The 15,499-nt window shown below is 36.2% G+C and overlaps 1 protein-coding gene across 1 annotated transcript in view; it reads left to right on the top strand.

The window, feature by feature from the left end:
- Positions 1-15,499, top strand: part of itga5 (integrin, alpha 5 (fibronectin receptor, alpha polypeptide)) — a 141,634-nt gene that overhangs the window by 87,238 nt on the left and 38,897 nt on the right. Inside the window, exon 19 of the mRNA XM_061902326.1 lies at positions 8,862-8,929. Within this exon, the coding sequence (XP_061758310.1) occupies positions 8,862-8,929 (68 nt within the window). The remainder of the gene's footprint in view (positions 1-8,861; positions 8,930-15,499) is intronic.

Raw genomic sequence — 15,499 nt, 5'->3', positions numbered from 1 at the left:
TAGTTGCTAGGTCCTGCCATGCGCGTAACAGCTTACTTACGGAACAAATTACAATATCGCATACACTTATGTAACGCATGTCACCTAGGAACTCCAAAATTATTATCAGCTCAATTTGGACCAAAATTGAATTACTGGGTTTTGCCTTTGGACGAGAGAGCTGTGCAGGCTAATTGGGAACAGGTGGGTGCCATGATTGGGTATAAAAACAGCTTCCCCAAAAATTGCTTAGTCTTTCACAAGAAAGGATGGGGCGAGGTACACCCCTTTGTCCACAACTGCGTGAGCAAATAGTCAAACAGTTTAAGAACAACCTTTCTCAAAGTGCAATTGCAAGGAATGTAGGGATTTCAACATCTAGGCTCCATAATATCATCAAAAGGTTCAGAGAATCTGGAGAAATCACTCCAAGTAAGCGGCATGGCCGGAAAGCAACATTGAATGATCCCTCAGACGGCACTGTATCAAAAACCGACATCAGTCTGTAAAGGATATCACCATATGAGCTCAGGAACACTTCAGAAAACCACTGCCACTACCCCCCGCGACCCCAAAGGGAATAAGCGGTAGGAAATGGATGGATGGAAAAAAAAAATTATTTTTGGAATCAATTATGAATCGCTACAAATAAGAATCGCAATTAATCTGAGAACCTTTTTTTTTTTGTCTAATTGGGAACAGGTGGGTGCCATGATTGGGTATAAAAACAGCTTCCCCCAAAATTGCTCAGTCTTTCACAAGAAAGGATGGGGCGAGGTACACCCCTTTGTCCACAACTGCGTGAGCAAATAGTCAAACAGTTTAAGAACAACGTTTCTCAAAGTGCAATTGCAAGGAATGTCGGGATTTCAACATCTACGCTCCATAATATCATCAAAAGGTTCAGAGAATCTGGAGAAATCACTCCACGTAAGCGGCATGGCCGGAAACCAACATTGAATGATCCCTCAGACGGCACTGTATCAAAAACCGACATCAATCTGTAAAGGATATCACCACATGGGCTCAGGAACACTTCAGAAAACCACTGCCACTACCCCCCCGCGACCCCAAAGGGAATAAGCGGTAGGAAATGGATGGATGGAAAAAAATATATATTTTTGGAATCAATTATGAATCGCTACAAATAAGAATCGCAATTAATCTGAGAACCTTTTTTTTTTTTTCTCTAATTGAGAACAGGTGGGTGCCATGATTGGGTATAAAAACAGCTTCCCCCAAAATTGCTCAGTCTTTCACAAGAAAGGATGGGGCGAGGTACACCCATTTGTCCACAACTGCGTGAGCAAATAGTCAAACAGTTTAAGAACAACCTTTCTCAAAGTGCAATTGCAAGAAATGTAGGGATTTCAACATCTACGCTCCGTAATATCATCAAAAGGTTCAGAGAATCTGGAGAAATCACTCCACGTAAGCGGCATGGCCGGAAACCAACATCAATCTGTAAAGGATATCACCACATGGGCTCAGGAACACTTCAGAAAACAACTGCCACTACCCCCCGCGACCCCAAAGGGAATAAGCGGTAGGAAATGGATGGATGGATGGAAAAAAATTTTTTTTAATTTTTTGAATCAATTATGAATCGCTACAAATAAGAATCGCAAATCCGAGAACCTTTTTTTTTTTTTTTTGTCATACTCTGTATGCCGAAATAGAAGTGCTGGACTGAGGTCTGGAATGGATTGCTCGTTTTTGCATTGCTTATATCAGATATTTTTCATTGGTCTGTCACAAATTGCCCGGATAAAATTCAACACAGCCCACAGAATACAAAGAAAAACTGAAAATGGTCCAAAAAAAAAAAAAAAAAAGGCCTCTCATGCGAAACAAAGCGGCTGACAATCCGTGCGTCTTTGATTATTTCCCCCATCATGTCATGATGATTAAAACACAATAAATAATAAGCAATGAATAAGTTCCAAGAGGGTCTCTTTTGTGACCCTCAGGGGAAACAATTTGGACCCCTTTCCGATTTTTTAACAAAAACCCGTTCTGCTGTTTCGTCAATGTCATAAAACTTGTGTTTAAACCACATGACGACTTTTCGAAACTCTCTTTCAAGTGTAAAAAGAAGCAAACAAACAATAAACGGTGTGGATGAGTCACATTTTCCCAGTTCGACTTGAGACCTTGTTTAGAGTTGTGGTCACGTGTGACCCCTGCACAGGTCCAAGGGAACATGTGGCCCTCTTAACGAGGCGGCTGCCCTCCCGGTCCCTAATTAGAGCCTGGTGTTTGCTGTAATGACAGAGGGGGGGTGCAGGCAGGGCACAAGATGCGCTCGCTCTCTAATCTCCTGCTATTTATTATCCTCATCGTCACCAGCATCGCTCCCTGCAAGCCTTTCTCTTCCTTTCCTGATTATTGCAACCCGCCAATCTCTTCCAGTTCCTAGTCCAGGGGTAGGGAACCTATGGCTCGCGAGCCAGATCTGGCTCTTTTGATGACTGCATCTGGCTCTCGGATAAATCTGAGCTGACATTGCTTAACACGATAAATAATGAATAATTCCACTTGTGTTAAAAAAAACGTTCAAAATATAAAACATTTTCATGCATTTTTATGTTCAAGAAGTTGGTAAGAAGTCATTTATTTATTATTGGTTAGTGTGGGGCTTGAGAGCCAGTTTCAGGGTTACAATATTGTTTTATTTTTCAATAAGTCCCTCAGTTCCTTTCCAGCAATTGTCTTTTTCTCTTTCGTTCTCGCTCACACTCTGGTTTCTAGCCCCAAAGCCCGTCTCTCCTCCTGGCTGCTGCTTATGACGTAGCGACAGGTGATCAGATAAAAAGGCCCAGGTGGGCCTTCTACGCACCTGTCGCTGATTTATCGGTAATTAAGAGTTAGACAATATCGGATATCGGTAAAAAAAGACATTATCGGGCATCTCTAATCGATAATCGATTTTTAAATCGAATCGTAGCCCCGTAATCGAATCATGAGGTGGCCAAAGATTCCAACCTCTATTTACATCTTAAAATGCGGATCTGCCAAATAACCCCCAAGACATTGGCATTTTTGTATCTCTATCTCTGACAATTTGAGAACAAATTGTATCTCTATCGCTTAAAAAATCACACACACACACACACACACACACACACACACACACACACACACACACACACACACACACACACACACACACAGGTTGGTGTGCAAAGACAACATTGTTGTGTAATGTTGTTATGGAAGTACAGTAATAACCCTAACCCTAACCTTCTACGCACCTGTCGCTGATTTAGAGGCCGGTACTGGCAACACCCCGCTTCGCTGCAGGCCCGCAGGCCACGCCCTCTCCACAGTTAGCTTCAGAATAACAATGTTATTACCACGAATTAGAAATGTTGGTCTTTCTTCAAAATGCACGCGTTTTGTTGTGTTAAGTGTTAAAAAAACATATTATATGGCTCTTACGGAAATACATTTTAAAATAGTTGGCTTCTTGGCTCTCTCAGCCAAAAAAGGTTCCCGACCCCTGTCCTAATAGATCGCTCCGGTCCGTCTAAAACTCTGCAAAATGAAGCAAATTTGAGCTTGGCTCCTGGAAAGGGCTCGATGTCAAGTGCGTATTCCTCCCAAACATGAAAGAAAACCGACCGAGTTGAGCACTTTGGTGACGGAGGCGAGGAAAAACTCCCTCGGTAAATTCATGTGTTTACAAATAAAACACATATTCCTCAATTGCAGCTTTGAGCCACATGTTGTTTACATTCGACATGAGCATCTCACCACGTGCGTTCAAGGGGGTTTCTGGCAAATCTAAAAGATCTGTAGAATCAAATTTAAATCTTATTTCAAAGTCTTTTGAATTTCTTTTCCAATTTTTTTTCTGGAAAATCAAGAAGAAATAATGATTTGTCTTTGTTGAAAATATAGCTTGGTCCAATTTGTTATATATTCTAACAAAGTGCAGATTGGATTTTAACCTATTTAAAACATGTCATCAACATTCTAAAATTAATCTTGATCAGGAAAAATTACTAATGATGTTCCATAAATTGTTTTTAAAAAAATTTCAAAAAGATTCGAATTAGTTAGTTTTTCTCGTCATTTTTTTCGGTAAAATTTAGAATTTTAAAGAGTCGAAATTGAAGATGCCCTGCGGTGAGGTGGCGACTTGTCCAGGGTGTACCCTGCCTTCCGCCCGATTGTAGCTGAGATAGGCGCCAGCGCCCCCCGCGACCCCGAAAGGGAATAAGCGGTAGAAAATGGATGGATGGATGGAAATTGAAGATAAACTATGTTTCAAAATAAAATTTTCATTTTTTTCCTGTTTTCTCCTCTTTTAAACCGTTAAAATCAATCTTAACCAGGAAAAATTACTAATGATGTTCCATAAAAAAATTTTTTTTAATTTTCTAAAAGATTCGAATTAGCTGGGTTTTCCCTTCTTTTCTTCGGTTGAATTTTGAATTTTAAAGAGTTGAAATTGAAGATAAACTATGTTTCAAAATTAAAATGTCATTATTTTTTCCTGTTTTCTCCTCTTTTAAACCGTTAAAATGAATCTTAATCAGGAAAATTTACTAATGATGTTCCATAAATTATTTTTAAAAATTTTTTCAAAAGGATTCGAATTAGCTGGGTTTTCCCTTCTTTTTTTTCGGTTGAATTTTGAATTTTAAAGAGTCGAAATTGAAGATAAACTATGTTTCAAAATCATTATTTTTTCCTGTTTTCTCCTCTTTTAAACCGTTAAAATGAATCTTAATCAGGAAAAATTACTAATGATGTTCCATAAATAATTTTTTCAAAATTTTCTAAAAGATTTGAATTAGCTGGGTTTTCCCTTCTTTTTTCGGTTGAATTTTGAATTTTAAAGAGTCGAAATTGAAGATAAACTATGTTTCAAAATTAAAATTTCATTATTTTTTTCCTGTTTTCTCCTCTTTTAAAACGTTAAAATCAATCTCAACCAGGAAAAATTACTAATGATGTTCCATAAATTATTTTTTTTTAATTTTCAAAAAGATTCGAATTAGCTGGGTTTTCCCTTCTTTTTTTCGGTTGAATTTTGAATTTTAAAGAGTTGAAATTGAAGATAAACTATGTTTCAAAATTAAAATGTCATTATTTTTTCCTGTTTTCTCCTCTCTTAAACCGTTAAAATGAATCTTAACCGGGAAAAATTACTAATGATGTTCCATAAATTATTTTTTAAAAATTTTCAAAAAGATTCGAATTAGCTGGGTTTTCCCTTCATTTTTTTCGGTTGAATTTTGAATTTTAAAGAGTCGAAATTGAAGATAAACTATGTTTCAAAATTAAATTGTCATTATTTTTTCCTGTTTTCTCCTCTTTTAAACCGTTAAAATCAATCTTAACCAGGAAAAATTACTAATGATGTTCCATAAATTATTTTTGAAAAATTTTCAAAAAGATTCGAATTAGCTGGGTTTTCCCTTCTTTTTTTTCGGTTGAATTTTGACTTTCAAAGAGTCGAAATTGAAGATAAACTATGTTTCAAAATCATTATTTTTTCCTGTTTTCTCGTCTTTTAAACCGTTAAAATGAATCTTAATCAGGAAAAATTACTAATGATGTTCCATAAATTATTTTTAAATTTTTTTCCAAAAGATTCGAATTAGCTGGGTTTTCCCTTCTTTTTTTCGGTTGAATTTTGAATTTTAAAGAGTCGAAATTGAAGATAAACTATGTTTCAAAATTAAATTGTCATTATTTTTTCCTGTTTTTCCTCTTTTAAACTGTTAAAATGAATCTTAACCAGGAAAAATTACTAATGATGTTCCATAAATAATTTTTTTTAAATTTTCAAAAAGATTCGAATTAGCTGGGTTTTCCCTTCTTTTTTTTCAGTTGAATTTTGAATTTTAAAGAGTCGAAATTGAAGACGAACTATGTTTCAAAATTAAAATTTCATTATTTTTTTCCTGTTTTTTCCTCTTTTAAACAGTTCAACTAAGTGAAGTGAATTATATTTATATAGCGCTTTTCTCTAGTGACTCAAGGCGCTTTACATAGTGAAACCCAATATCTAAGTTACATTTAAACCAGTGTGGGTGGCACTGGGAGCAGGTGGGTAAAGTGTCTTGCCCAAGGACACAACGGCACTGACTAGGATGGCGGAAGCGGGAATCGAACTTGCAACCCTCAAGTTGCTGGCACGGCCGCTCTACCAACCGAGCTATGTCACCCCGTGTGTTTTTTTTCAACATTTATTCTCTACAAAACACTTTCTGTATAAGGAAAAAAAATGTACGACGGGATGACCCATTTTTTTATATATATATAAATATTTATTTATTTATTTATTAAAGGTAAATTGAGCAAACTGGCTATTTCTGGCAATTTATTGAAGTGTGTATCAAACTGGTAGCCCTTGGCATTAATCAGTACCCAAGAAGTAGCTCTTGGTGTCAAAAAGGATGGTGACCCCTGCTCTACAAAGATACAAAGAATTGCTATTGCGACATCTAGTGGACAGAAAAGCTGTTTCTTCCATTGAAAAATGAGCAAAAGTCATACGGAGGGCCGGATAAAACCCGTTGACACGCCGGCTCTAACCGCTGCCTTCAAGGTACTCAAAGCGCATCAGGAGTGTGTTGCTCAAGGGCACTAAAGCTGGGGCTCGAACCAGGAACCCTCAGCTTGCTCCTTTACGGTTGTTAGCTTTCACTCTGGCTCAAACCACGTCCTTGCAGATCTTGAGTCCTGGCACTTCCACGTATTTGCCTGGGAGGGCGTCGCGTGTGTGTGGAAAGTGCGGTCCTGCCGCGGCGAGCTCTGATGTGGGCCGGGCGGCGGGATCGCCGAGCTCGCGGCCGCACGCCTTTCGCAGCGCAGCGGGAGTTTATTCTTCGGCACGTTCCCTCCGCCCCTCCGCCCCGGACTTGTCGTTTCCCCTCCTGTGACGTCGCAAACGCAAAACATGTGCGCGGCGTCCCAGCTGGCCTCTAAGAGCGTCTGTTCCTGTCATTAACTCACTGGCTCGTCCCGCTGAGCCGCTACACGCTTTTGGATCATCTCGCCGTAATCCTATAAATAAAGGAGGCTGTGATCCAGGTGTGTGTCGGAATGTCATCAGTCGTCATGTTGCATCATCCCCACGTCCGCCTTCGACACCTGTGAACCGTCAGCCCTTTTAAAGCAGTGTTTTTCAACCACTGTGCCGCGGCACACCTGTACCCCGTTTCCATATGAGTTGGGAAATTGTGTTGGATGTAAATATAAACGGAATACAATGAATCATTTTCAACCCATATTCAGTTGAATATGCTACAAAGACAACATATTTCATGTTCAAAGTCATAATTATTAACTTTAGAATTTGATGCCAGCAACACGTGACAAAGAAGTTGGGAAAGGCGGCAATAAACACTGATCAAGTGGAGGGATGCTCATCAAACACTTATTTGGAACATCCCACAGGTGTGCAGGCTAATTGGGAACAGGTGGGTGCCGTGATTGGGTATAAAAACAGCTTTCCAAAAAAAATGCTCGGTCTTTCACAAGAAAGGATGGGGCGAGGTACACCCCTTTGTCCACAACTGCGTGAGCAAACAGTTTAAGAACAACAGTTCTCAAAGTGCAATTGCAAGAAATTTAGGGATTTCAACATCTACGCTCCATAATATCATCAAAAGGTTCAGAGAATCTGGAGAAATCACTCCACGTAAGCGGCATGGCCGGAAACCAACATTGAATGATCCCTCAGACGGCACTGTATCAAAAACCGACATCTGTCTGTAAAGGATATCACCACATGGGCTCAGGAACACTTCAGAAAACCACTGTCACTAAATAGAGTTGGTAGCTACATTTCTAAGTGCAGGTTAAAGCTCTACTATGCAAAGCGAAAGCCATTTATCAACAACATCCAGAAACGCCGCCGGCTTCTCTGGGGCCGGAAATCATCTAAGATGGACTGATGCAAAGTGGAAAAGTGTTCTGTGGTCTGACGAGTCCACATTTCAAATTGTTTTTGGAAATATTCGACATCGTGTCATCCGGACCAAAGGGGAAGCGAACCATCCAGACTGTTATCGACGCAAAGTTGAAAAGCCAGCATGTGTGATGGTATGGGGGTGCATTGGTGCCCAAGGCATGGGTAACTTACACATCTGTGAAGGCACCTTTAATGCTGAAAGGTACATACAGGTTTTGGAACAACATATGCTGCCGTCTTTTTCATGGACGCCCCTGCTTATTTCAGCAAGACAATGCCAAGCCACATTCAGCAAGTGTTACAACAGCGTGGCTTCCTAAAAAAAGAGTGCGGGCACTTTCCTGGCCCGCCTGCAGTCCAGACCTGTCTCCCATGGAAAATGTGTGGCGCATTATGAAGCGTAAAATACGACAGCGGAGACCCCGGACTGTTGAAGGACTGAAGCTCTACATAAAACAAGAATGGGAAAGAATTCCACTTTCAATTAGTTTCCTCAGTTCCCAAACGTTTATTGAGTGTCGTTAAAAGAAAAGGTGATGTAACACAGTGGTGAACATGCCCTTTCCCAACTACTTTGGCACGTGTTGCAGCCATGAAATTCTGAGTTAATTATTATTTGCAAAAAAAAAAAAAAAGTTGTCTTTGTAGCATATTCAACTGAATATGGGTTGAAAATGATTCATTGTATTTTGTTTATATTTACATCCAACACAATTTCCTAACTCCTATGGAAACGGGGTTTGTACATTCAGTGAATTCTAGCTGTAAATAGACTCCTCCCCCATTAACCCCGCCCACCCCTGTTTTAAACAATGGCTCTCTTTTGAACTTTTTAACACTTTTTTTTTTTATTTTCAGATCCCAGTGTTGTTGTTTTTTTTAAATCACCCGTCACGCCATTTTTGTGTTCCGGGTTCACTTCTGACCAACGCACGGACGTGTCTTTCAGGCTCAGATTCTGCTGGACTGCGGCGAAGACAACATCTGCGTTCCCGATCTGAAGCTGGCCGTCCACGGGTGAGTCTTTCATTTCCTCTCGCTTTTCTGTGACGGATGGTAGGAAATAGAGTGGATTTTTAAAAAAAGAGGTTGGATTTTGATTAAAAGACTGAATGGCATGTAACGTTTGATGAATACCGTGCAAAAGGGGCAATTTTTTAGAACCATACAGTCGGGGTTGGTCCGGTAAAATCTGCATCCTAGTGGGCTGGCACTAAACATCAACTTGTAAACAATGTAAATGTAAACAATTACCGTATTTTCCAGACCATTTGGCGCACCGGATTATCAATCAATCAATCAATCAAAGTTTACTTATATAGCCCTAAATCAAGAGAAACCTTGGAGGGGACCGCACATTTGGGGATTCTCCTAACTCAGGAAATACGTCCCTGGACATATGAAGACTTTGAATATGACCAATGTATGATTCTGTATCTTCTTGGTATCGGATCGATACCTAAATGTGTGGTATCATCCCAAGCTAATGTCAAGTATCAAAGAAGAGAAGAATAAGTGATTATTACATTTGAACAGAAGTGTCAACAGAAAATAAGCAGATATTAACAGTAAATGAACAAGTGGATTAATAATACATTTTTACAGTTTGTCCTTTATAATGTTGACAAAATAATAGGTGTATAAATGACACAATATGTTACTGCAGACTAATTAGGAGTCTTTGTTTGTTTACTTACTACTAAAAGACAAGTTGTCTAGTATGTTCAACATTTTATTTAAGGACTAAATTACAATAATAAACATATGTTTCATGTACACTAAGATTTTTTTTTCTCCAATAAAGACAATCATTTTGTGGTCCCCTTTATTAAGAAAAGTACCGAAAAGTATCGAAATACATTTTGGTACCGGCACCAAACTATTGTTATCGTGACAACTCTAAACACAATCCAAACAACCTTCCCTAGTCATGGTGTAAAAAAAAAATGCGAAATTGCGGATACGTGTGAACGTTGTGGATATTATGAAACATTTTTACAGTTTGTCCCTCATAATTTGTACAAAATAATAGGTGTATAAATGACACAATATGTTACTGCAGACTAATTAGGAGTCTTTGTTTGTTTACTTACTACTAAAAGATACTGTAAGTTGTCTAGTATGTTCAACATTTTATTTAAGGACTAAATTACAATAATAAACATATGTTTCATGCACACTAAGATTTTTTTTCTCCAATAAAGACAACAATTTTGTGGTCCCCTTTATTTAGAAAAGTATCGAAATACATTTTGGTACTGGTACCAAACTATTGATATCTGGACAACCCTAGACAAAATTAAAACAACCTTCCCTAGTCATGGTGCAAAAGAAAATCGCAAAATTGTGGATCTGTGTGAACGTTGTGGATATTATGAAACATTTTTACAGTTTGTCCCTCATAATGTATACCAAATAATAGGTGTATAAATGACACAATATGTTACTGCATAATTAGGAGTCTTTGTTTGTTTACTTACTACTAAAAGACAAGTTGTCTAGTACGTTCAACATTTTATTTAAGGACTAAATTACAATAATAAACATATGTTTCATGTACACTAGGATTTTTTTGTTCAAATAAAGCCAATAATGCCATTTTTTTTGTGGTCCCCTTTATTAAGAAAAGTACCGAAATACATTTTGCTACCGGCACCAAACTACAGGTATCGGGACAACCCTAGACACAATCCGAACAACCTTTCGTAGTCATGGTGCAAAAAAAAAAAAATCAAAATTGTGGATGCGTGTGAACGTTGTGGATATTCTGAAACATTTTTACAGTTTGTCCCTTATAATGTGTACAAAATAATAGGTGTATAAAGGACACAATATGTTACTGCAGACTAAATTAGGAGTCTTTGTTTGTTTACTTACGATCTAAAAGACAAGTTGTCTAGTATGTTCAACATTTTATTTAAGGACTAAATTACAATAATAAACATATGTTTCATGTACACTAAGATTTTTTTTCTCCAATAAAGACAATAATTTTGTGGTCCCCTTTATTAAGAAAAGTACCGAAAAGTATCGAAATACATTTTGGTACCGGCACCAAACTATTGTTATCGTGACAACCCTAAACACAATCCAAACAACCTTCCCTAGTCATGGTGCAAAAAAAAAAAGCAAAATTGTGGATACGTGTGTACGTTGTGGATATTATGAAACATTTTTACAGTTTGTCCCTCATAATGTGTAGAAAATAATAGGTGTATAAATGACACAATATGTTACTGCAGACTAATTAGGAGTCTTTGTTTGTTTACTTACTACTAAAAGACAAGTTGTCTAGTATGTTCAACATTGTATTTAAGGACTAAATTACAATAATAAACATATGTTTCATGTACACTGATTTTTTTTCTCCAATAAAGACAATAATTTTGTGGTCCCCTTTATTAAGAAAAGTATCGAAATACATTTTGGTACCGGCACCAAACTATTGTTATCGGGACAACAACCCTAAACACAATCCAAACAACCTTCCCTAGTCATGGTGCAAAAAAAAAAAAGCAAAATTTTGGATACGTGTGAACGTTGTGGATATTATGAATTTTTTTTACAGTTTGTCCCTTTTAATTTGTACAAAATAATAGGTGTATACATGACACAATATGTTACTGCACAGACTAATTAGGAGTCTTTGTTTGTTTACTTACTATCTAAAAGACAAGTTGTTTAGTATGTTCAACATTTTATTTAAGGACTAAATTACAATAATAAACATATGTTTCATGTACACTAAGATTTTTTTTTTCTCCAATAAAGACAATAATTTTGTGGTCCCCTTTATTAAGAAAAGTACCGAAAAGTATCGAAATACATTTTGGTACCGGCACCAAACTATTGTTATCGTGACAACTCTAAACACAATCCAAACAACCTTCCCTAGTCATGGTGTAAAAAAAAATGCGAAATTGCGGATACGTGTGAACGTTGTGGATATTATGAAACATTTTTACAGTTTGTCCCTCATAATTTGTACAAAATAATAGGTGTATAAATGACACAATATGTTACTGAATACGTCAGCAGACTAAATTAGGAGTCTTTGTTTGTTTACTTACGATCTAAAAGACAAGTTGTCTAGTATGTTCAACATTTTATTTAAGGACTAAATTACAATAATAAACATATGTTTCATGTACACTAAGATTTTTTTTTCTCCAATAAAGACAATAATTTTGTGGTCCCCTTTATTAAGAAAAGTACCGAAAAGTATCGAAATACATTTTGGTACCGGCACCAAACTATTGTTATCGTGACAACCCTAAACACAATCCAAACAACCTTCCCTAGTCATGGTGCAAAAAAAAAAAGCAAAATTGTGGATACGTGTGAACGTTGTGGATATTATGAAACATTTTTATAGTTTGTCCCTCATAATTTGTACAAAATAATAGGTGTATAAATGACATGTTACTGCATACATCAGCAGACTAAATTAGGAGTCTTTGTTTGTTTACTTACGATCTAAAAGACAATTTGTCTTGTACGTTCAACATTTTATTTAAGGACTAAATTACAATAATAAACATATGTTTCATGTACACTAGGATTTTTTTGTTCAAATGAAGCCAATAATGCCATTTTTTTGTGGTCCCCTTTATTAAGAAAAGTACCAAAACACATTTTGGTACCGGCACCAAACGTGTGAACGTTGTGGATATTATGAAACATTTTTACTGTTTATCCCTCATAATTTGTACAAAATAATAGGTGTATAAATGACACAATATGTTACTGAATACGTCAGCAGACTAAATTAGGAGTCTTTGTCCGTTTACTTACTACTAAAAGACAAGTTGTCTAGTATGTTCAACATTTTATTTAAGGACTAAATTACAATAATAAACATATGTTTCATGTACACTAAGATTTTTTTTTCTCCAATAAAGACAATAATTTTGTGGTCCCCTTTATTAAGAAAAGTACCGAAAAGTATCGAAATACATTTTGGTACCGGCACCAAACTATTGTTATCGTGACAACCCTAAACACAATCCAAACAACCTTCCCTAGTCATGGTGCAAAAAAAAGAAGCAAAATTGTGGATACGTGTGAACGTTGTGGATATTATGAAACATTTTTACAGTTTGTCCCTCATAATTTGTACAAAATAATAGGTGTATAAATGACACAATATGTTACTGCAGACGCCAGCAGACTAATTAGGAGTCCTTGTTTGTTTACTTACTACTAAAAGACAAGTTGTCTAGTATGTTCAACATTTTATTTAAGGACTAAATTACAATAATAAACATATGTTTCATGTACACTAAGATTTTTTTTTCTCCAATAAAGACAATAATTTTGTGGTCCCCTTTATTAAGAAAAGTACCGAAAAGTATCGAAACACATTTTGGTACCGGCACCAAACTATTGTTATCGTGACAACCCTAAACACAATCCAAACAACCTTCCCTAGTCATGGTGCAAAAAAAAAAAGCAAAATTGTGGATACGTGTGAACGTTGTGGATATTCTGAAACATTTTTACAGTTTTTCCCTCTTAATTTGTACAAAATAATAGGTGTATAAATGACACAATATGTTACTGCAGACTAATTAGGAGTCCTTGTTTGTTTACTTACTACTAAAAGACAAGTTGTCTAGTATGTTCAACATTTTATTTAAGGACTAAATTACAATAATAAACATATGTTTCATGTACAGTAAGATTTTTTTTTCCAATAAAGACAATATTTTGTGTTCCCCTTTATCAAGGAAAGTACCGAAAAGTATCGAAATACATTTTGGTACTGGCACCAAGCTATTGTTATCGTGACAGCTCCAAACACAATCCAAACAACCTTCCCTAGTCATGGTGTAAAAAAAAAAAGCGAAATTGCGGATACGTGTGAACGTTGTGGATATTATGAAACATTTTTACAGTTTGTCCCTCATAATTTGTACAAAATAATAGGTGTATAAATGACACAATATGTTACTGAATACGTCAGCAGACTAAATTAGGAGTCTTTGTTTGTTTACTTACGATCTAAAAGACAAGTTGTCTAGTATGTTCAACATTTTATTTAAGGACTAAATTACAATAATAAACATATGTTTCATGTACACTAAGATTTTTTTTCTCCAATAAAGACAATAATTTTGTGGTCCCCTTTATTAAGAAAAGTACCGAAAAGTTTCGAAATACATTTTGGTACCGGCACCAAACTATTGTTATCGTGACAACTCTAAACACAATCCAAACAACCTTCCCTAGTCATGGTGCAAAAAAAAAAAGCAAAATTGTGGATACGTGTGAACGTTGTGGATATTCTGAAACATTTTTACAGTTTTTCCCTCTTAATTTGTACAAAATAATAAGTGTATAAATGACACAATATGTTACTGCAGACTAATTAGGAGTCCTTGTTTGTTTACTTACTACTAAAAGACAAGTTGTCTAGTATGTTCAACATTTTATTTAAGGACTAAATTACAATAACAAACATATGCTTCATGTAACTTAAGATTTTTTGTTCAAATAAAGACAATAATGATGTTTTTTTGTGGCCCCCTTTATTAAGAAAAGTACCCAAAAGTATCAAAATGTATCGAAATACATTTTGGTACCGGCACCAAACTATTGGTATCGGGGCAACCCTAGACACAATCCAAACAACCTTCCCTAGTCATGGTGCAAAAAAAAAATGCAAAATTGTGGATACGTGTGAACGTTGTGGATATTATGAAACATTTTTACAGTTTGTCCCTCATAATTTGTACAAAATAACAGGTGTATAAATGACACAATATGTTACTGAATACGTCAGCAGACTAAATTAGGAGTCTTTGTTTGTTTACTTACGATCTAAAAGACAAGTTGTCTAGTATGTTCAACATTTTATTTAAGGACTAAATTACAATAATAAACATATGTTTCATGTACACTAAGATTTTTTTTTCTCCAATAAAGACAATAATATTGTGGTCCCCTTTATTAAGAAAAGTACCGAAAAGTATCGAAATACATTTTGGTACCGGCACCAAGCTATTGGTATCGTGACAACCCTAAACACAATCCAAACAACCTTCCCTAGTCATGGTGGAAAAAAAAAAGCAAAATTGTGGATACGTGTGAACGTTGTGGATATTATGAAACATTTTTACAGTTTGTCCCTCTTAATTTGTACAAAATAATAGGTGTATAAATGACACAATATGTTACTGCAGACTAATTAGGAGTCCTTGTTTGTTTACTTACTACTAAAAGACAAGTTGTCTAGTATGTTCAACATTTTATTTAAGGACTAAATTACAATAATAAACATGTGTTTCATGTACACTAGGATTTTTTTGTTCAAATGAAGCCAATAATGCCATTTTTTTTGTAGTCCCCTTTATTAAGAAAAGTACCGAAATACATTTTGGTACCAGCACCAAACTACATGTATCGGGACAACTCTAGACACTATCCGAACCTTTCGTAGTCATGGTGCAAAAAAAAAAAATCAAAATTGTGGATACGTGTGAACGTTGTGGATATTATGAAACATTTTTACAGTTTGTCTCTCTTAATTTGTACAAAATAATAGGTGTATAAATGAGACAATATGTTACTGCAGACTAATTAGGA

The sequence above is a fragment of the Nerophis ophidion genome, linkage group LG06 (genome assembly GCF_033978795.1).
Source record: "Nerophis ophidion isolate RoL-2023_Sa linkage group LG06, RoL_Noph_v1.0, whole genome shotgun sequence".
NCBI lineage: Eukaryota > Metazoa > Chordata > Actinopteri > Syngnathiformes > Syngnathidae > Nerophis > Nerophis ophidion.
This window is presented reverse-complemented; position numbering and strand designations above follow the sequence as displayed.